The sequence below is a fragment of the Arachis duranensis genome, chromosome 4 (genome assembly GCF_000817695.3).
Source record: "Arachis duranensis cultivar V14167 chromosome 4, aradu.V14167.gnm2.J7QH, whole genome shotgun sequence".
NCBI classification, from domain to species: domain Eukaryota; kingdom Viridiplantae; phylum Streptophyta; class Magnoliopsida; order Fabales; family Fabaceae; genus Arachis; species Arachis duranensis.
In genome coordinates, this window is record NC_029775.3 from 112,307,912 (window position 1) to 112,330,669 (window position 22,758).

Consider the following 22,758-nt stretch of genomic DNA (forward strand, 5'->3'; position numbering starts at 1 on the left):
AAATGCAAGCATGGATAAAAATACATAGTTACCATTTGAAATATAATTTATATATAATATATAAAAACATTAATATAATTTTTCTCTATTATAATCTTTTCTCTTCTTACTTTTCCTTCCATTCAAGCAAAAAAATTTTTTTCCTCTATTTTCTTTTCATTCATTTTTTTCATCTAAACAGCACACAAAAAAAAATACTTTTCTTTCTATTTTCTTTCCTCTTATTTTTTTATCTTATATCCAAACAATAGTTTAGTGTTTATCCATTTATCTTTTATTAATATTGTTATAACAAGGATACATGTAACTTTATAAAAATGAGATAACCTAAACTTTGATTATCTAAGAATTTATTGAGTGGATAGAATAGCTCCACGTCACGAACCAATGAATACTAGCAATAAGGATGATCACAAAAATAGCCGAAACGGGTATTTACAGGGATTACTCGCGTTTTGGAACTAGATGGGGACTCCTGAAATCCTCACGACCTGCCATACGAAAATGAATGGGGACTAGAGGTGGCAAACATGTCAAAATCTGTCGAGCTGGTCGTATAACCCGCTAAAAAATGCGGATTGGGCTGGAAATTTATGGCCACCAAACTTAAAAATCTCGCCTACCCTACACCGCCTAATCCACGGAATTTGGCGGGCTTTGGCAGGACGGGGCAGGCTTTCCCGCTGGGCCAAGCTTTTATTTTGGTAGAGCCATTTTTTTACAAATTTCTATGATGTTATTGATCTACAAAATGATGAAGATGATAATTAAAGAAGTTTTAAGTTATATTTTGGATAATATTTGTTTTGCTTTGAACAATGCTGGTTTTATTATTTTATTTCAAAAAAATTATTTATAATTATATTTATTACACATTTATAATTATAAAGACGTTAATGTACATGAATTTAAAAATTATATTTTTTTATGTTTTTATAAATTATAAATTTATTGAAATTGTTGTGAAATTATATATATTATTTAATATTTAATACATTATAAAAAAGGAGATTCCGCCAGCCTACCATTAGGCGGGCGGGAGGAAAATTCAGGACCGTCTTACTAGGCGGGAGAAAACAACAATCAATCAATATTAAAAGCCTTGGCCAAGGTTGAACATTGGAAGTCCCATCACTATAGCTTCATTCAATTGTGATAACAAAGGAGTGTTGCTTTACTTAGTTAACCCCTAATCATAGAGGAAAGTCAAGTAAAAGTAATTAACTCAATTCACAAGTCCTAGTCTTACCCTAGGGAAGTCTAGCTTTAGTGCACTCTAAGTCAATTAGCAATCCTCAATTCTTAATCAACAATTGACATCCATCATTCAAGTGTCTCCAATGACTCAACCACTAGGCCAAGTGAGGGAATACTACTCCATATCTAAAGTTGGCATTTTCTCAAACACTTGGAGAGCAAGAATGAAAGACATAGTAAAATGGAGAGAAAGGAATTAGAATTAAGCAATTCAACACAAGAGATTAACAACAATCAACAATGAACAACAATGAAAATGAAATCTTCAATGAATCAATAGAATCCAATAACAACAAAGTTGAATCTAAGACTTATGGAAATTGAACAATTACAAAACACTAATGGAGATTAGAGAAGATGATCTACAACATGAACAAAGTAAATTGAGTGTTGTAATAGATCTTACCAAGGAATGGTTGAAAATTGAGAAAATGAAGATGAATCCTAGAGAGAAGTTGGAGTTTCTCTCTCTACAAAATGTAACTAACTAAAAATATCTATCTAATGATCTACAATTAGTCTATGGATGAATGTGTGTTAATCCCCTTCAATCCTTGGCTCTTATATGTATTTTGGCGCCAAAGTTGGTTGCTGAAAACCCTCCAAAATCGCCAGACACGTGTTGTAATAAAGGAATCACGTGCGGCTACGACGCGTGCGCGCACGGTACGCGTGCGCGTCCTCGGCCAATTCTGCGATGTGCGCGCGAGCGCCTTGTGCGCGTACGCGTGCTTGGCCGAGATCAACTCTTTGACTTTTTGTGCTTCTCTCCACTTGCATGCTTCCTTCCTTGCTTCCTTTGATCCATGCCTAGCCTATTTCAAACCTGGAATTACTAGCAAACACATCAAGGCATCTTATGGAATCAAAGAGAAATTAGAATTCATCAAAATAAGACTTACAAAGCATGTTTTTACACTTAAGCACGAATATGGGAGAGATAACAAGACTATGCTAATTCATAGGCTAAATGTGACAAAAGGTTATCAAAACACTCTAAACTCAATACAAAATAACCCGTCAAATTGGGGTTTGTCACCACTCCTAATAGGGGAACAGACATAAGTACCCACCCCATGAAACTTATTAAATATACGCGAATATAAAATTATTAATTTATCCTAATTTATATATACGTAAATCAATTTCTTGAATTTAGTAATCCTAATTTCTACCTCCAATTCGAATTTTTTCTTTTTCTTCCAGACTCATTCTCAGCCTTAATCCTCTCTCTCTAACTCACTTTCTCTACCTCTCATCAAATCTGTCACTATGTCGCTCAGTATCGTCCTAAAAAATTATGTTATGTTATTATGTTGGATTATTTTTTTATGTTTTCTCCTTTAGAAATGTTATTTTTCATAACGAATATGTTATAAATTGTGTTGAATTATATTATGTCTTTTTGTGTTAATTTTTTTAAAAATTTTCAAAGAATATTCGTAGATACCCGAAGAGATCTACGTTCTCTAATGGATAATTAAACAGGAACTTGCAATGATGGAGAAAGAATGAGAACATTTTTTTAAATAGGAATGAGGGATGAAAAGTGGATTTCTCACGCTCCCCTGAGTCCTCATTACTATATTAATTTATTTTTCAATAGAATAAATTATATATTGAATAACAAAAGTTGCTATCGGTTTCTTTTCACACTCACTAATACTCAACGATGGTGTTTTGATACACCATATTACCAAAAAATATTAATCGATCTAATAACTTTTGTAATGACATAAGTTTATGAATTTGAAAATTTAAAAATTATTTCATAAAATGTGAAGTTTTAACAAGTAATAATGTTGATCATATTATTTTGATTTCAAAAATGAATACGATAGCAATAAATAAAATTGTCCCAAGTAAATTTTAACAAAGACAAAAATTCATAAGTATTTTTATTAATGAAAAATTAATCTATTTTAAAGACAAATACAATTTTTTTCTATGGATTTCCCAACTTGGCAAGTCGAGAATTAATCCACCACATATTGATGCTCTATTTATTAATGGTCTGTCGCTAACTAATGGAATGTGATACACACAAAGCGAGATTCAAACTCCACATACTTGCTTAAGCGGGCAAATGAGATGACCATTCAATAAATTTAAATTGATTAAAATAAATATTAATTATTTTTGATGTTTTTAAGTTGTAAAATATTTATAATAATAATTACTATGTATATTTTTTATTTAAATTTAATAAAAAATTTTATATAATTTTATGTATTATCCCGTATAGGACACGGAAACATACACTAGTTTAAATAAATAATGCATAGATATAAAAGTTTATACATGTACTAATCTTTTTTTTATCTTATAATTACCATATTAATCTCATAGTCATTGTTTTTTTTATTCCAATTGCACTTTAAATCAGACAAAATACAAACAAAAAAATTATGTTTATCAATTTATGTTCTCAAGTTCTTAGGATCCAAACTTTTTTTCTATAGTAAAAATTGTTTCTTCATCCCATAGGCTGCGTTTGTTTTCAGAGACAGAACAGAACATGACACTGGGACAGAGACAATAGGGCGGAGACATTAAAAATTATTGTTTATGTATTGTGTTTGGATATGATGGACAAGACACTAATGTAATGTCCAATATCATGTTTGGATACACATAAAAATACATGGACAAGACTATAATATTAGGTAAAATGACAAAAATAGACATCCCTCCCCTCCTTCCCTGTATCTCTAATCCTTGCCCTCCCTAACCTTTCGCTAAACTCTTCTCACTCTCTCTGGTGGACTACTCTTCAACACATCGCATTCCGTTTTACCCTACCTCTCTTGATTGCAAGAATGTTGTCATTGTTCCCATTCTCACGAATCATGTTAAGGTACGCTCTTCTTCAAATCCCAAATTCTGTTCCTCATTCTGCTCTCGGTCTTTGCTTCCCTCCAACTTCATCCCTACACTCTCACTCTCAGCCCCAATCGCTTGATGAAGCTGTTGATTCCTTCACTCGCATGCTCTTTATGTGTCGCCCTCCATCCATCCTTCAATTCCCCAAGATTTTGGGATCTCTTGCCAAGACCAACCATTGCCCCACCGCCATTTCCCTTTTTCAGCAATTGCAATCCAGTGTAATCGCTCCCAATTTATTTACTTTGAATATCTTAATCAATTGTTCCTGCGGAATGGATTTGGATCACTCTTGCTGTCTCTGCTTTTGTAAAGATTTTCAAGAGTGATTTTCAGCCTTATACCGTAACGTTGACAACAATCATCAAAGCTCTCTGTCTATGTGGTAACGCTGAAAAAGCACTGCACTTTCATGGCAAAGTGCTGGCTCATGGATTTCATTATTAGTTTTATGAGCACTTCCTTGTTGGAACACTATATTTTATACAATAAGAAATTTGTTATTGAAAAATAGACAGTGTTGTGAATCATCTTTGTTATTGATTATTGTTTCTGGTCATTATATTTGAGCTATATCTAGAATGGCTATGTATGTCTATGTGGAGAAGCTTCATCATGAATGAATTTGGGTAATGTTTCCTATATTGTCTTTGCTGGAGAAAGAATAAAGACAGGGTCGATTGTTTACTCAAAATCAAACTCATGTAAATATACATCATTAGTTCAACCCTTAAAAGTGGGTAATTAAGGAGCTAATGCTTAGCAGTATTCATAATAGTTAGAGTTGGTTGTGAGTTACGGAATTCTACTATTTTGTGCAGTTCTTGTTAGCTTGTGGTCCCCTACTTTAAGGAAAATATCCTCTATATATTCTTCTAATTATCATATTACCAACTCAATAATTCTTTCATTGATTTAGCTTCTGCAAATTCCAATCTTTTACTGTCATTTAAAGCCAAACTGAGCAAAGTTTCATGTAAGTGCAATATTAAATTTTGATCAAAATTTACTACCTGGATACTATTATTAGTACTTGACTATATGAATTGAGCTTATCATAAAGATCGTGTTTTTTTTAGTAAAAGGGACTTTCTTGTGTTTTTTTTTTTGGAGATGCAAAGAAGATGGAGAAGAAAAGAGAGATTGTGGAGCTGTATAGGGAGAGGCTGGACAACACTCTTGCCTCACCTCATATGACAAATTATCACATGCTCAAAAACCTTGTTCAGACTCAACTCTTGCATTCTTCAAAACAACAAGGTACTAATAACAGCATTCCTTAGCCATATTTGCTTTGTAATGATTGAATGTTTATTAGTACTATAGTTGAGGAGTGTTTCTGAATATAGTAAAGGGTCTAGTACAAGTACACCATCATACACTGATTGGAAAGTATGCTATCTACACTACAACTATGCTATATTTTTATTGTCCATCCTTTTAGATATAGAACTTGAAATCAGTAATTTGCATTGTTGTAATGTTACTTCTTTAAACAGATAAAATAGGATAATGAAGGGTTCCGTGTTATATATCGCGAAGGGCCGGAAGGAACTCCGTTTCAAGTGGCCTTATATTATTGTCCATTCTGTTCCTATACATCTCAGTTTGAAAGATTTGTGTCATCCATTTAATTTGGTAATTTTGGTAGTTGTTAATCTAACACTGGTTGATCTTCCTGCCAGAATTCTACCAAGGTGAAGGTGCCGATAGCTTAAGGTGAAGAAAGAAAATTCCTAGAAGAAAATGAGCTAAGGGAAAAGAAAAGAAAAGCAGCAGCATGAATGTATGGACCATAAGAGTGAATTCATTTGTAAAGTGAACCAATAAGGGTGAATTCATTTGTAAATAAATATTGCTGTGCACTTAGATTAAGCAAAAGCTGGATAGGCTCTTACTCACTTTAGAGGCAAGCTCTATTTTGAAGAGTTATTGCTATCTGCCACAGCTAAGCACATTTAGATCCTCTGGATTGGGGTATGAATGGGGAGTTTTGACCACAAACTGACGTATGAGGCTAGGACTTCTCTCCGTGAACACCCCAGTTTTGTTTCTAGCTTGGGTAGACTTTTCTTTTTGGTAACAGAGAAAAGCCATTGTTTTAATCAATTGAGATGCTTTTGCATTGTAGTTTTGATGTAGCATAAAATGTAATTGAAGCATGGAAATTTGACTAACTGTGTGTTCTCTATTACAGGAAGGACTGAGTTTGGTTTTCAGAGGTGGGAATGGCTGATGGTTGATGAAGTACAAAATGATCAAACTGCAACTGCTTAATATTTTATTTTTTTAAAATATTATTCACAGTCATCATTTTATTCTATTTCAAATTTCCATGAGAGAAGAGAGAATATGCATACATGTTTAGGACATGGGACATATGCCTTTACATGTAGAATATCATTGAGCCTGAAGTTTCAATAACTTGTGTCACTTATTGTTACACTTAATAATAGTTTTCGAGCTTTATTTTTCAGAAGTGGACCATTTGAGTTATGCTTGTTCATTCCATCTCTACATGGTTGATTTTTGTGAAATACAATATATGAGTTTCCCAGGTGTTCTTGAACCGTTCCGTTTAACTATTTTGGGTTCTTTTGCATAACAAACCTTTCCAAACTAGTGCAACACAATGAAATGAGGTCTACTAATTGCAAATTATATATTCTTCAACCTTATTAACAATGAACACCAGAAAAACTAACATCGAAGACTGGACGTAACCTTATGAAAAAAAACATTATTTTTTTAAAAAAAATAATTTACAATAAATGAATTTATATTTATTTTAAACCATATACAAGATATTAATTTCTAACCAAAATCTTAAACAATTAAACAATTTCTAACCAAAAGCTTAAACAATTAAGCATCCATTTTGAACAAGTTTCTGCAGTAACATAATTAAAACCAATACGTAAAACTAACTATGCACTAACATCTAAAAAATCTTGCATGTAAAATTATGCTTGTTTGAACCTAAGTCTGCACAAAATGAAATGATAACTCAAAGAGATTAACTCTAATTCTAAGTATGCAATATAGCTCTAATAAATCCGGTTTTCTGACTATTTCCCAATGACCAAAACATTTTTTCCAGTTGAGGATTTGTGGAGAACTTGAGTGCAATAGAAATAACTTCATCATCAGTGAATCCAAGTTCGCTGAGTATATCACCAGTCTTTTTTTCCTCACGAGTGTTGACCATAGCTTGGGCAAAAGCATCCAAACGCTTTCCCTGTTGATCGAACACATATTTCAGCGTGTCAGTTAACTCCTTCATCATCTTGGTATCCTTTGCCGCTTTAAATGAGGAAGGCTTCTTTCCTTGTTTCTTCCCAGAAGATGAAGCCACAGAATTTGATTGTTGGAGTAGAGATTCACTACAATCATGATTTGAGTTAAAGAAATCCGTATCTTCTTCATCCATTTCTTCATACCCATTCATTTGCACTTCTTCTTCAGCGTCATTGCCGCATACAGCAGCATCCCCATTTGCTCTTTCCTTACAAAATATTTTTTCCAAGCGTGTATAAAGGGGAAAAGGCTTTCCTGGAGTATACAACCTTACTCCTTGTTTCTAGAAAAAATAAAAAATAAAAGATCAACAAAGAAGGACAGACTATCAAGTAGAATAAAATTAATTCAACAAAAACAAACTTGTAAACCAACCTTCATATAAGCAGCGAGGATCTCTTTGTTGTCCACAACCACGCATTGCTTCACATCATCCCATCCAAAACCGCTACAGCCTGCCATGTCAGCAGCAAATTGATATTTCTCTTTCAACCTCTTAACCTTGTTTTTGCAATGAGTTATTTGAAAACCACCACTTGGAAACCTCTCATTCATTTTTGCAGCAAGTTTCTCAAAAGATCCAGGCCTAAATTGACCTGCATCAGCTATTCTTCCTTCAATGACAAGCTCCTCCATAAAACCAACAAATACCTCTGTCTCCTCATCAGTCCAAACATGTCTGTCCATTTGTCTCTACAATCTAGATTAACTAAATCAGAATTCAATTGAACATCATAAACATATCATGACATTATCTTTATAATGTATCAATACAATATAGTTAAATAAAATACACATAATAATTCAAACTATCAAAAACAAGCCAAAGGCAGTTAGCTTGGCTAGAAGAACATTCTTTGGTGAAGGTGTCCTAAGACATGGCAACTAGCAGCTTGAACATTGGTATGTATAGTTCAGGTTGCCTTTCCATCAATTATTTTTTCAAAATCTAGGTAATCAATGCTTGTTTTGAAAGAAAGTGACAACAAGAGATTAAGTGAGCTAAGCATGAGTTCCAACTTCCAACCAAGGTAAAAATTTTGATAAGAAATTAGAGGAATGGCAAGTTAGTTGGAAACTGTTTTTTTTTTTTTAAATTCATTAGACGGGAAATTAAAAAGGATAAGAAAACCCACCAGGTATAATAAATATCATGAAACAAAGCTAACCAATCTTTCAATCAATCTAAAAGCAAAATTGGGCTGGAAAAGAGTTAAATATGATTGCAAGCAGGAAAATGCAAGACGTAGATATAAACAGAAATCACAGAAATGTGAAAACAGGAGACTACAAAAGAAAGATGATCCATCTTTTATGAACTCAGAAAAATAGTTATATGATTAAGTCTTGGTTGATGTTACCACTTTGACACTATGTTGAAGAAAAATATGGAAAAGGAAGAGAAGACGATTGTACAAGTAACAAATACAGGAATATAAAGATTTCAGAGAATATTAAGATTAGAGAGAATGAATCAAAATGAATCAATAATATACATTTTCAATCAAGTAAGCCAATCATATGACAATTAATTAATTCGGCTATGCATCCACTCATTGTACATTTCATGTGCTAAGTTGTCTCGTCAAACAGTCCATTCATTGCTGCCCTCTACACTGTCAATCATTTCATCATCGCCATCTTGGTTATCACCATGCTCCTCTCCAATAAGCACTTGCTCATTCTCAAGTGATATGTCCTCCTCAGGATTGGAGTCCATATTAAGCCGAATAAAATTTTGTAATAAACAACAAGCAATAATTATTTTATTTTGTGTCTTGATTTGGTAGAAACAAGGACTCCTCAAAATTGCCCATCTCTTCTTCAATAAACCAAAACAACGTTCAATAATGTTCCTAGCTGAAGAGTGCTTCTTGTTAAAATATTCTCGAAAGTTTCTAGGTGCATTTCTACCATAGGCCCATTCTTGTACGTGGTATCGAGTTTGCCTATATGGTGCTAGAAACCCCTTGCAATTAGTATAACCAGCATCCACTAAATAATAATTCCCTATAAATTAAAAGAGACACGTGATGAGGATTAAGAAAATTTTATGAATTAAAAATTTTGAAGTGTTTTAGTTACCTAAAATTTAACTATTACATACCAATTGGTATCTTGAGGTTATTACGACGTGAAATTGCATCTCTAAGGACTCTTGAATCCGATGCGGATCCTTCCCATCCACTAAGTACGTACACAAAATTCATATCTCGATTGCATACGCCTAGGACGTTGGTTGATATTTTACCCTTTCTTGTTCTGTATCTTGATTTATCTTCTTCAGGGACAGTCACATCTATATATGTTCCATCTAATGCTCCTAGACAGTTCTAAAGCAAAGAAATTGAAGGTTCAAAACTATCTCTATACCAAACCATATATAATACAAAACCACAACCGCGTTTCTTCATTAGACGTACCTTGAACCATTTCCATCGGGGATCTATGCAGTCATCTGGAACAGGAATAGGCTTTGCAAACAACAGGCTTTGGACACGTATTACCGATGACAAAACTTTATTAAAATACTTACTTATTGTTTCTCCTGACCTATAAAATCTAACTTGGAGTGTGCGATTCTTTTTATGATGAGCTAAAATTATTAAAAATATAATTACTTGCTCAAGTATATTTACATGACATTCATCGCTTAATCCACCCTGAACTTTAAGTAACTCACATAATCTTCCTAATGCATCTACGCTCATTCTTAATTCCCAAATACAATTCCTATCGCCTCCTCCTATGATTCGGCTTATGCGGCTTAACACATTCCGTCTTAAGGGATTAGTATTAATTTCTCTATTCCTAATCAACAAATGTCTTCTTCTCTTATTTCTCAAACATAAAAATGCAAGCATCAAAATTAATATTGTGGCTGTCTCAAGTTCAATCTCAATCATAAAATAATAAAAAAAAAGAAATCGCCTAAATTGTTTAGAGTAGTCCAATGGTTCCATTCTTCCCTAACAACAGATAAAAAATTTAAATCATAATTTATTATAAAATAACATAAATACTATAAATAATCAATAAGAATAAAAATAACAACATCACCAACTAATTATTTTATTTTTGCATTCAAATCAATAAGAAGAGTTCAATATAATTTTTTTCATTCCTTATTCCATTCTAAACAAAATATGTTCAATCATTCATTCATAGCAGGACTGCATAAATTAAAAATATGTTCAATCATTCATTCACAGCAGGACTGCATAAATTAAAAATTTTGACACCAAAAATATCATTTCTCATGTCCATATTTAATTTTTACATTTTCAAATCACAAACAATATAAACAAATAAAAATAAAAGAAGCCAGAAGAACCCAATAATTTAAAGTAAAATAATACAAACGAAATTAAGAAGCAAAGAGGAAAGGTAGAGTTATATACCTGCGTGACTGAGAAAGAGAAGAACACGTGAATTCCAAAAGTTGTGACAAGCTCTAATAAATATTTTACTTCTGAAATGTTGTAGTTAAATTAGTTGAGCAAAAAAATGAAGAGGAGAAGCAGTAAAGAAAAAAAATAAATCAAAAAAAAAAGAAAGAAGAATAAGATAAAGTACTAAACAATAGAACACCGGAGAAAGAAGAGAAATAAGAAGAAGAATGGGACAGAGAGCAAAGAGAAAGAGAAGAGACAGAGAGAAAGAAGAGAAATAAGAAGAAGAAGAAAGGGACAGAGATCAAAGAGAAAGAGAAGAGACAGAGAGCTAGACCTGGGAAGTGAAACGAAGAAAGAATCTGAAAACGAGAAGGAAGAAGGAGAGACGAAACAGAGAGCAAGGGAAGATAATTTTGGAGGAGAAGGCTGCTGCACAACATAAAATTAGGGCTTATGATATGATTTAAAAAAGGGTAACAATGGAATAATAATAATATGTAGGGATAAAATAGGAAAGAATTTTCATTAAAAAATTTGTGTCCACATTGTTAATTCCCGTGTCCATCATTGTCCTCCATAAAAGAGTGGACACTAAAATTAAAAAAACTGTTCCAGAGACAATGTGTCCATTGTCCATGTCTCTGTTACCAAACACGTTTTAAACATTTATTGTCCATGTCTTTGTGTACTGTCTCCAAAAACAAACGCTACCATATAGATCAAAAAATTTAATTTTTCATATATATGGTAACAAAAGTTGTAATTATGTTCTCACATGCACACAGTTTTTGTAACAATTTCTCTATGACAATTTTCTACTATGGTATGACTACACAAAATAATAAGAGAAAATTTCACTCTCTTCCCCTACGAGATGCTAAAATGACACTCCCTCTCCTCTATTTATAAAATGTACATCCCCCCTTTTATCATTTTTAAAAAACCTCCTCTTTAATTAGGGGTGGCAACAGGGCGGGTAGGGGCGAGTTTTTGCTCTACCCAACCCCGCCCTATTAATCATTTACTAATTATTTTACATATATTATACATATTATATATTAAATTATATATATAGCAGGGCGAGTAGGGACGGGTATTACCTAAACCCGACCCCGCCCTGCTCCTCCCAAAAATCCGCTCCGTTAAAAACCCGCCCCGAGCGGGTAGGGGCGAGGTGGGCACCGGTGGGTTCGGGTGGTATTACCATCCCTATCTTTAATCCATGTTAATTTTTTGTGTTAAATAATGTTAACTTTATCTATTTTTCAAGAAAAATAAATTATTTTTAAAAAAATACCCTTTAATAAAAAAATTTAATTTTTTATCATTAAATTTTACTTACCAAAATACCCTTTAATAAATTATTTTTTTATTGATTAAATTGTATTTTTACTAAAATATTTTTTAAAAAATTTAATAATTAAATTATTTTTTCTAAGATACAATTCAATAATTTTTTAATTATTAAACTATAATTTTACCAAATTTTTTGTTAACAATTTTTTTATATTTTAATATTTATTTTCTGATATCAATATATTTTATTTTAAAATTAAAAAAATCTTAGTAAGATTATTTTTCAATATCAATATATATTAATTATGATACATATTAACAATGATAAGATTTTTTTATTTAATGTTAAAATAATATACATTGATATCGAAAAATTAATAGTAAAATATAAAAAAATTATTAACAAAAGTTTTGGTAAAATCATAATTTAATGATTAAAAAAATTATTGAAGAGTATTTTAGAAAAAAATAATTTAATTACTAATTTTTTAAAAAAATATTTTGGTAAAACTACAATTTAATCAATAAAAAATAATTTATTAAATGGTATTTTGGTAAGTAAAATTTAATGATAAAAAATAAAATTTTTGCTAAAAGATATTTTTGTAAAAAATAATTTTTTTTTGAAAAATAGATAAAGTTAACATTAGTTAACACAAAAAATTAAAATAGATTAAAGAGGAGGTTTTTTAAAAGTTATAATGGAGGGGAATGTACATTTTATAAATAGAAAGGAGAAGAGTATCATTTTAGTATCTCGCAGGAAAAAAGAGTAAAATTTTCTCAAATAATAAATATATATACTTTAGAAATATTGAATTATGTTTAAGATATACTAAACTAATCATTCAAAAATATTTTGTTTACTTACTTCAACTCCATTTTTAAATAAAACTTAGTATGCCATAAAATTAAAAGTTATTGCAACTCCTTTCACAATTTTTTTAAATGCTAATTATAAACTAAAACTAAGAATTGTTTTAAAATTTTCATCAATTAAGATACTAAATTTATGGTAAAAATGGTGATATTATATATTTTACAAATTCAGGCAAGAACTATAAAAAAAATGTAAAAGCAAAATATTATTTTTAAATGTAAAAATATTTTGCTTTTACTATATATGTTTCTTTTTAATATTTTGTGTAACACTAACTTAACCACATTTAAATTTTTGCATAATCCACATTTTATCACTTAAGTTCTCTTGTTTCTAACTTTAACATTTTACATAAATCCTCTCCTAAAACGAATGATTTGGTCAAAAAATATTATTTTCTGCTATTTTATACTACACTTTACTTTTAACTTCAAATCTTCTTGTTCGATTTTTAGACTGGCTATCTTGTTCGTGAATTCCTGTAGTGCCTCCTCAGCAAGAGAGAGATTTATTTATGACATTCATATTGTAATTCCTGCCGCCTGAAAGTGAGTATAAATGCATAATAACTTCAGTTAAAAACTATTCAATATCACTTTTTGAAGTTCAAACAAGTATGTTCTAAATCTTGGTCAAACAAATATGTAAAAAACTGAGTCATGAATCAATCAGTCATATTATCATATACCAAGGTTCTGTCACATCATTTTTACTTACCTTCAAAGCATTGGTTGGTAATTTCAATAATATACTAATATAGTATTAAATCCCAAAAATAATTTACATTCAAATGTAGCAGTTTGTAACAATAAAAATCTCATAAAAAATAGTAAGATTTGAAAGAAAATTTTTTTCAAACTTCTAAAACAAAGATAGAACGAAAAGATATACGATATAGTTAAAGGACAATGTTGAACTTAAAATTAAAGTTTGGCAACCGTTTTTTTAAATTTTTTCATCACCATTTTTGACAGATCCCAATTTAAAGTATTCAAGGAAAGACAATTACATTACATCACAAAAAATGGTAAATAGCTAGATCATGGATCAATTCAAATCATTATAAACCATATATAATAAAAAATGTTAAGTTGGCCTAAGATATTTAAATAGTGAAATTCGAAATGAAGAACATTTCAATCAAGTATCCTTTATTTTTCTTAATCTTTAAGGATAGTATCGATAATAATAATAATAATAAAGCGATACATATAGATAGATGATCATACTTTATCTTCGATCATCATATGTAAATTAATAATACTCATTTTTCTTATGCTTTTGGTTCCTCATATTGTAATTCCTTAAAATATCTGAATTTCAGATTTAATTCAAAGATTCAAGAATATTAAAAATTAGAATCTATGAAAAAAATTGGTGAAACTGTGGTTGCTGGTGATAGATAATTTGAGTTAAACACTAAAGTGGTCCCTGAGATTCACAAAATGCACCGATTTAGTCCATGACTTTCCAATTGCACTAATTTAGTCCTCCAGATTGAAAAAAATGCATCAAGGTGGTCCCTCGCATATTTTCCGGTCAGATTCCTTACCGCTGGGAGTGACGTGGCGAATGAGTGCCACGCTGGAGGACTAAATTAGTGCAATTGGAAAATCAGGGACTAAATCGGTGCATTTTGTAAATTTCAGAGACCACTTTAGTGTTTAACTCTAGATAATTTATATTGGACTAAGAACACAGTCAATCATTTCAATTTGAAACAAACAAAAATTTGCTTTATTTGCAACATGAGTGATTAAACAAAAAACATGAGTATAGGACACAATAATAATGATTCAAAACCTTCATAGTGCAGCAAAAACATAAGTGCTATTAGCTCTCCAAACAATAATGTTTGATCAAAGCTCTTGGCATCCAAACCAAGAGCAAGGGCAATTATCCTTGCAACTCTTTTCCCATTTTTCTGCATTCTCCCAATATGAAAAACTTTTTTTTTACACTAATAAACACTAATCATTATACATAAAATCCTTAATGTAGAGCGATACCATTAAAAGTGATCATCTATTTTTTAAATATGTCTTAAAGAAGCAACAAAAAAGACTATAATTTTCATCTAACCACATGGTAAATATAATATCTCTCTTTGTAATCTCCTACTTAACCCACCAGAAACATAAAACAAAACATATCAAGTTTCAACACAAACAATAACAGCAATAATACTAACAAAACATAGTTTGAAAAGAAGAACCAAGCATGCAACAAAGCAAGTGATATAATTATATACCATGAACTTAGTTTCTGTGCTCACTAAAAAACACTGCAATGACAGTTTTAATGAAGTAAAATTATTTATCATTGGCCAACAAAATTGAATAATAATGCAGTGATTAAACCTTAGATTAAGAAGTTCTTTCATCTACATCGATATCTATGTTAAGACAACAACTGTATATCTTTAATATGCAACAAATAATTATATATTTGCTAATTTTATAGTCATTTCCATACTCTCGATTATAATAATTAAAAATGAGATTATTAGTAGCATAATAACTACATCATCTCCAAAGATCAATGGCGCAAATTGAATGGTGAACACCTTAAGCTATTATCATCTAAGCTGAAAATAAAATCTTTAAAATTGAATACACAGAAGTGTAAATTAGGGGTGGGTAAAAAAATTCTAAATTTTGAATTTTAAACCAAATTTAAACTAAACCATTTAAAAAAAACCAATTTTAAACCAAAAAAAATTCAAACTAAATTATATTTATTTTATAATTTAATTTTTGATCCAATCCATTTAAATGGTTTTAAATCCAGATCCATATCCAGATCCAAATTAAGATCCAGATCTAAAAAAAACCTTAATTTTGAGTCCTCTCCTCTTCGACAAATCCTCTTCAACAAAACCAAATCTACTCTTCGCCACCGTGAACATTTCTTCTTCTCTGCCTCTCGTCGGAGCTCGCCGGTGATTCGTCGGCCTCTACCTCTTCGAGTCTTCGGTCTTCACTTTGATTCGAGACTATGTCTCTCTGCCTCGACCACCCATTCACGACTCTGTCTTCTCTCTTTTTCGGTTCTCTTCTTCATTCGTTGGTGGCTCACCGGAGCTCATGCTCATCAATTGAGGTAAGCCTCCTCCTTGCCCTTGGTTCTGAGTTCTGAGTTTTATCTGGGTTTTTTCTATTTTGTTGATTTGTTCTGTTTTGTTCCTTCATGAGTATACTGATTTCTATACTGCCCTTTAGGAACAATTATTTGACACTGGACGCTGACATATGGAAAGAGTCGATTCCTATCTTTGAAGGATTATTATGTCTATTGGCTAAAATGTCCGTAGATAAAACTCATTTTATGCTGCATTCTGATCCTTGAGCTTTGTTGCTGGAGTCTTCAGTCTTGCACTTGTAAGCAATTTGGTTCTATCAATATTTCTGACAGATTTGATTGCTTAAACTTGAAAGAAGAAAAGGACGTGTACTTGCGAATCTTTAAAATATATTGAGTTCTTGATGTTCATATACATATTAGATTCTTCTATTTGTGTATATGCTACTTGATTATGATTTGATATCTACTTCTAGTCTACGTCTAGTATCTATTTTGGTTAATTAGTTGATTAATTTCCAGGTTCTTTGTGATTTAAGACCAAGAGAATTATACTAAGAGAAATCAGCTACTAAGAATAAGGGTTAGGGTAGTTAGAAGCTCAATCATATGATATATAAACTAAAATTATGAAGCTGTATTGGTTGAGTTTGTGTTGCTGGATTTGTGCTTGATTATGTTGTGGTGAATGTTTAATTGATCTTCTGAATATGTGGTTTTATATTGTGATGATTGAATGCTAATAAAAAACTTGGGGCTGAGATTAAATGATGAAAAGTGATAAGAGAACCAAGGATATGAAAGATTAAGCTTAAGGATAGTTGAGAATCAATAAAATACACCAAAGCTGTTTCTGCAGAATTAGGCAGTAAAAACCGAAAATTGTTAGATTTACTGCTACCAATCTGGGCCTCTGAATGAAATGAAACTAATTTTTCCTGAAACTCTAAGAAGTCTAGTTGGTTGCATAAAAAACTCTAAGAACTTTGTAGTTTAAACTGTCTCGAATTTAGTTGCCTAAGTTTCCTAGTTTGTAGAATGTATAATTCTTGATTCACATTTGGCTGAACTTCCTAAAATAGTAAAAATGGATGGTTGTTTTATTATTTAGTGGTTTTTATACGAATCTTAGTTTTATTTCATGTTATTGTTGTTTAGGGAAGTTCTGAACCTATGTTTAATTGCATGATTAGATTAGATATACTAGGCTGCATATCCCTAAAGAAAAAATGAGACGGTAACTTTGTTTTTGAAACAATGCATATAGCTATATTAGTGATATAACTATGCATTGCCAGAAATTTCAGTGATCAATGGATACATGGTTCTTGGTGAAATTTATGAGTTATATATAACGCTTCCCCTTTAGTGTGTCATTCATGTTTATTGATCTTTTTAAGTGTTTTTCTGCCGTCATTTATATTTATTCTGAGGGTTACTTCCTTTGTTTATATCAGGTATACTGAAATAAGTGTTAGACTTGGCCACTAGAAGTGGGTTGGTTATGAGGGGTTTGGATAGTTGGTGTGAAAATGAAATCATAGGTTTAAAACTTAACTGCCATTGATGTACCAAAAGATAATATGTAGATTAAATCTCATTTAGGCTGGATAGATGTGGGGTAATTAATGTAATTTCATCTGTAAAGTGCGTCACAAAGAGAAAGGAGTGCCGAATGCAATTTATTAGTTTTAGATATTTCTATTCCCTGCAAAAAATGGAAAGACCTGAACCTCTATAATTTAAGGGGTGTAGAGAATGTGAATCAAAACATACTATTGGCTTGTTGTACCTTCCCTTCTCATAGAAATTCCCGCATGCTCTTAGAGCACATTTAATCACTCATAAAGGACTTTTCACCTCATTGTTAAAATCAGCTAATGCTATTTGCACATTTCTGATTGCTCAATCAATGATTTTTTTTACCCCCTTTGGCTTATCATTGAACTTACACTATATTTTAATATTTTGATAATACTTTTCCTCCCCTATGCAATGTGTGCTTGAACTAGGCAATCGTTAACTTTTTTTTATATTATCAGTATCCAGAGTATTTTGGGATTCAAAGTTATCATCCGGGACCTAATCAGTCTGATTCAAGTAAACCTAGTTCATAAGGTATGTGAAAAGACTGAAATTTTTTTTCCATATAACACTGCTGATGAATGAACAATGTTAGCTTCACAAATCACAGTTATTGTTTATACATTTCAATGTTACAATCAAATACATATCACACTATCTTTAAATTAAAGGTATATGCTAGTTTCTCTTGCTAGTTGTTTATGGGTTTGATTCTTAGAGTATGTATATCTTTGTATGGCTCATAACACAAGAAACCTTGTTTCAAGGTGTTGGTTGTATACTCTGCATGGAACTATGTGTGTCTGTGTATGAATCGTAACACAAGATATTGCATTATTTTAAATTGATAGTGACACAATAAGTTACAATAGTTATATACTCGTTGATGTGTATTGCTGTGCAAAATAGATCCCATTAATTTTAGTTCAACTACATGTCAAGAAATATACAAATGAATAAGTTGATGGAATATATTATTCAGAACTCAAAGTTTTCCTCTTTCCTTTTTTTTTTTAGGTTTGTTGACTGTGTCGACTGGGAGAGGTGTTAATACGGTGACAATAAGGGAGCAAGCAATGAAACAGGAAGAGCTTAATTGAATTTGACTAGCAGAATAGTAATTAATTCTGACAATTCTTTATAATTAGTAATTTCAAGTTGATGATTTTTACTTTTCCTATTATAAGATCAATGTGAATTGTGAAATTTGTTGAGAACTGACTAGTAATATGGGTTGCATAAAAATTTCCTGAAACTCTAATGTACATAACTTTCTCTACAGAATGATATACACTTTAAAATGACTTTAGTATTAATTTTATTTTTTAAAAAATTATGGTTTGAAAATTGAATTTCTAAAAACCGGTTTTAGAAGTGGATTTTTTGTTAAAATATCTAGTTTGAAAATTGGATTTTTAAAAACTAGTTTTAAAATTAGATTTTTGGTTGAAGAAATTGGTTTTAAAATTGGATTTTCAAAAATTGGTTTTAAAACTGGATTTTTGGTTAAAAAATCTGATTTTAAAACTGGATTTTATAAAAAAAAACCGGATTTTAGATTTGGATTGTAAAAAAAATCGGATTTAAAACCGATTTGTAAGTAAAACCGGATTTAAAACCGGTTTATAAATAAAACGAATTTAAATTCTAAAACCGGTTTAGAATCGGTCTTTATTTTTTCAAATCGGTTTAAAATCGATTTCGCTCTTCAATTCAGTTCTGGTTTGGTTTTTAAAATCATAAAACTGGTTTTAAAATGGATCCAGTTTGGATTTATAAAAATCCAAACCATGTCCACCCCTAGTGCAAATCAGAGGGGGAGCAAGGAACAACACAAAAGGCAAGAGAGAACAAAATTGTATTTACACTTATCATTATTGCAATTGAAACAGTAATACAGCATAGAGAACAATATCAGAGCCACATCATAGAGAAAAAAGAATCTAATTATAAAAAATATGTTGCTAATATTATCTCCTGCTTTTAATTACTGTATATATAGTAAAAATTTATCCCTTGGATTTGAGTCAATTAACTCGACCATTCAATTGGGACCTAAATTACCAAATCCAGCATCATTTTTTCATGAGAAATAACATAATTTTGATTTAAATTTGTGTTGTAAGTCTAGGTATCATGATGCAAAATTGAAAACAAAGGGATTTGCTTCACAGTGAAAATTAGACACTCTCTTTCAAAAGCTCATAACTGAATTACCTGAAAAGGATTAATTTCAAAAGCATGAGTTTCTTTCTCTTCACATAGGCATAACATAAACATGATTTGCAATTAGAAAGCAGGAATAAAACTCTAGCAAATAAAAACAGATACCTTATAAAATATGTACCTTATACGCACCAGCTGCTGGAAGGAGTGTCACCTTAATCACTGCAAATCAGCCATACTACCATTAGCTCCTCTGCCAACTAAACCTAGTCCAACCTCAACCTTTAGCCAAAACAGAAGCAGATTAAATATAAATAAATAATCTTTTGACATTTTTTTTAAAAAAATACCTAAATAAATTTCTGCTTTGTTTAAAGAAATTATCTCTGTAACACTACCAACGGCAGGATCTCAGCTCTCTTCGTTCTCTGTATCGGTATCGTCAACTTGCTTCCAGCTGCTCTTTCTTCATTGACGGCTGCAACACCATTCACCGCAGCCACGGTTCTTTCTACTCGACTCTGCATCAACAACCACCGTAACTTCTGACTAATTGTTCTTCATCTCTACTGCTCGCTGGAAACAGACTCGAAGCCTCTGCCGTCGTCTTATCTTTTATTTGGTAAATGCTCTCCCAACCGCAGCACCGACCACCACCACCATTTTTTATTTTCTCTTCCAGCTACTCATTCCATCACTGCGAGCTCTTTCTTTCTTGTCGACGATAATATCTCTGTATTTTGAACAATCAAATGTAGAGAGGGAGAGAGAGAAAAAAAGAAGAGAAAGAGAGCGATATAATGAATTCTAAATTTGTTTACTCAATTATTGATTTCAAACGCTTAGATCTTGTGTTTAAACTCTGCTTTTTTTTGGGAAAAGATCCGCCTAAAACCACTTCTCCTTGTATATTTATTTTGTCTAATTTTTTTTTTCACTTGTTGTACAAATAGATTAGACATTTGTCCAGCAAATAGACGGTACATTTGTCGAGAATCTAATCATCTACTGCTCTTCTATTATATGACAACCCTAACCACAAAACGAAAAGAGAAGGAGCATGAAGAGGAAGCAGCTGGGCATGAATGACATCCTCCCTTGGGAGCTCATTGACCGAATCTTTCTAAGGGTACCCGCCAAAGACCTGTTTCGCCTCAGATTCGTTTCAAAACTTTGGCACTCTCTCATTTCCGATCGACACTTTGCGGAATCGCATTACAACTTCCACTCCGCATCTTCCCGTTCGCTCTTCTTGGTAAAAGACTATACTAATGCTTGCTGTGTTCCCTTAGACACGCTATTTGATGTTGCAGCAGCACCACCAACATTCAAAGAGGTATCTCTCCCTTCCAGGAAGATGCCATATTCTCTTTTTTGTCTCCTGGGATCCTGCAGAGGTTTTCTTCTCTTAGAGGAAAAACCAGCTAATTTTCTTGTTATATGGAATCCACTGACCGGATCCAGCAAAACAATATCTTACTCTCATATCGCCTCAGAGATCCAGCCCGATGATGCATTTCGATATGGATTTGGTTTCGATGCATCACGTGATGACTATTTAATAGTTCTATATTGGCATGATAATTATTACAACGAAGACGTATACTTAGAATGCTTTTCGTTGAGAACCAATTCATGGATTGATCTCGATGCAGCACTCCCCAAACCCTTGGGTAGGTGGAAGCAGCGGAAACGTTCTGATTTGTTCTTACATGGTGCTATTCATTGGTTGTGTTGCTCTAGTGAAGATTACATTGATGATGATATTCTTATCTTTGATTTGAAGGAAAGGAGTTTCTCAAAGATATCTATACCAAAACAACTCGTAGGGTGTTACCCCATCTATCTCATCACAGTAGAAGGGTGCCTAGCCTTGTATTTGGATGACAAGCATAAAACTGAGATATGGGTTATGAAAGAATATAAAGTGTCGTCATCTTGGATTTTAATGTATGACATTCCTTATGGTAACAATGTGCCTATATGCATGTCCAATGGAAGTGACATTATTGCGCTAAATTATACTATGCGGTATTCCAAGTTAAGATTTGTCAAATATAACGTCATTGGAGAGCTTCTAAATTATTCTCCTCTACCTCTTTCTGAATATTATTACTTCTATAGAAGTTCCTGTGTATACACAGAGAGTCTCTTGCCATTGCCCGGTGACATTAAGGATAGGGATAAGAAGAACAAAACTGGTATGTAAACTATTCTCCTATGCTTTTGCACCCTATTGCTTTGTGGTTAATGAAAAAGTACCAAGCAAGATGCATCATGCATAAAGTTGCATTCAGAAATGAGATTTGACTATTGATGGTATGAAATTACAATTTATCATTAATCACTTTCTTGCTTCTTACAGTCCAGTCTTATGGTGAGGCTTAAGGTTTAGCTATGTTTTCATGTCTAAAGCCGTGACTTTTACCCGCTGATCTTCTTTGCAGGCCAAGAATGTTTTGAACAACATGATGTTGCCGAAGATTAGAATCACAGTGGGATCCAATAAAGGAAGAGAATATGGAGCAAGCATATTAGTGAACAAAGAACATACAGGCAAACAACTTAGAGTTGTAAATAAATCGTAGGGTTCACAAGTTTAGCAGGAAGAAGATCGAAAATCTTCAATTTTATTTTGCTTTGGAAGTATGATTTTCTTTCCAAATTTCACATTGTTAGCTATGCTGTGGACACTAATAAGTAATAACAGTCTTGTGTAGCTGTTTCTTTCCCTGTTTCTCCTTGGCTTTTATCCAAGTTTCATTACAAAAAAGACTACTTAACTTACTAGCTCCTTCAATTTTCATTTTCATTTTCATTTGGTTGTTTAATAGTTAGAGATGAGATAATGAATGCTTAAATGTTAAAGAACAATCATATGTCAGAATCTGCTGTCTCCGCATTGCTATTGATCCTTGT

The 22,758-nt window shown here is 31.9% G+C and overlaps 3 protein-coding genes and 1 long non-coding RNA gene across 4 annotated transcripts; 2 read left to right on the forward strand and 2 right to left on the reverse strand.

Moving 5' to 3' along the window:
* Positions 1-7,019: 7,019 nt before the first annotated feature.
* Positions 7,020-8,133, reverse strand: LOC110279734 (uncharacterized). The gene is made up of 2 exons (XM_021139627.2): positions 7,813-8,133; positions 7,020-7,720 (listed from the first exon to the last, which is right to left on the reverse strand). Exons 1-2 carry the CDS (start codon positions 8,122-8,124, stop codon positions 7,169-7,171), a joined length of 864 nt encoding a protein of 287 aa, XP_020995286.1. The 5' UTR covers positions 8,125-8,133; the 3' UTR covers positions 7,020-7,168.
* An 868-nt stretch (positions 8,134-9,001) lies between these two features.
* LOC110279733 (protein ALP1-like) lies at positions 9,002-9,936 on the reverse strand. Its single transcript, XM_052261239.1, has 3 exons — positions 9,861-9,936; positions 9,545-9,760; positions 9,002-9,447 (listed from the first exon to the last, which is right to left on the reverse strand). Exons 1-3 carry the CDS (start codon positions 9,874-9,876, stop codon positions 9,023-9,025), a joined length of 657 nt encoding a protein of 218 aa, XP_052117199.1. The 5' UTR covers positions 9,877-9,936; the 3' UTR covers positions 9,002-9,022.
* Positions 9,937-15,824: 5,888 nt separating this feature from the next.
* Positions 15,825-18,974, forward strand: LOC107485983 (uncharacterized). The gene is made up of 4 exons (XR_001591613.3): positions 15,825-16,110; positions 16,230-16,388; positions 18,132-18,207; positions 18,691-18,974. It is a non-coding gene; the product is annotated as an uncharacterized LOC107485983 (long non-coding RNA).
* Positions 18,975-20,825: 1,851 nt separating this feature from the next.
* LOC107485981 (F-box/kelch-repeat protein At3g23880) lies at positions 20,826-22,453 on the forward strand. Its single transcript, XM_016106525.3, has 2 exons — positions 20,826-22,040; positions 22,287-22,453. Exons 1-2 carry the CDS (start codon positions 20,900-20,902, stop codon positions 22,325-22,327), a joined length of 1,182 nt encoding a protein of 393 aa, XP_015962011.1. The 5' UTR covers positions 20,826-20,899; the 3' UTR covers positions 22,328-22,453.
* The last annotated feature ends 305 nt before the right edge of the window (positions 22,454-22,758 follow it).

Excerpts from the sequence above, each read along its gene's own strand:
- LOC110279734 (XM_021139627.2), bottom strand. The coding sequence starts at position 8,124 with ATGGACAGACATGTTTGGACTGATGAGGAGACAGAGGTATTTGTTGGT. Across the intron at positions 7,721-7,812 it reads TCCTCGCTGCTTATATGAAG|AAACAAGGAGTAAGGTTGTA; the intron begins GTTGGTTTACAA and ends TATTTTTTCTAG.
- LOC110279733 (XM_052261239.1), bottom strand. Across the intron at positions 9,448-9,544 it reads TAACCTCAAGATACCAATTG|GGAATTATTATTTAGTGGAT; the intron begins GTATGTAATAGT and ends TTTAATTTATAG.
- LOC107485981 (XM_016106525.3), top strand. The coding sequence starts at position 20,900 with ATGAAGAGGAAGCAGCTGGGCATGAATGACATCCTCCCTTGGGAGCTC. Across the intron at positions 22,041-22,286 it reads GGATAAGAAGAACAAAACTG|GCCAAGAATGTTTTGAACAA; the intron begins GTATGTAAACTA and ends TCTTCTTTGCAG.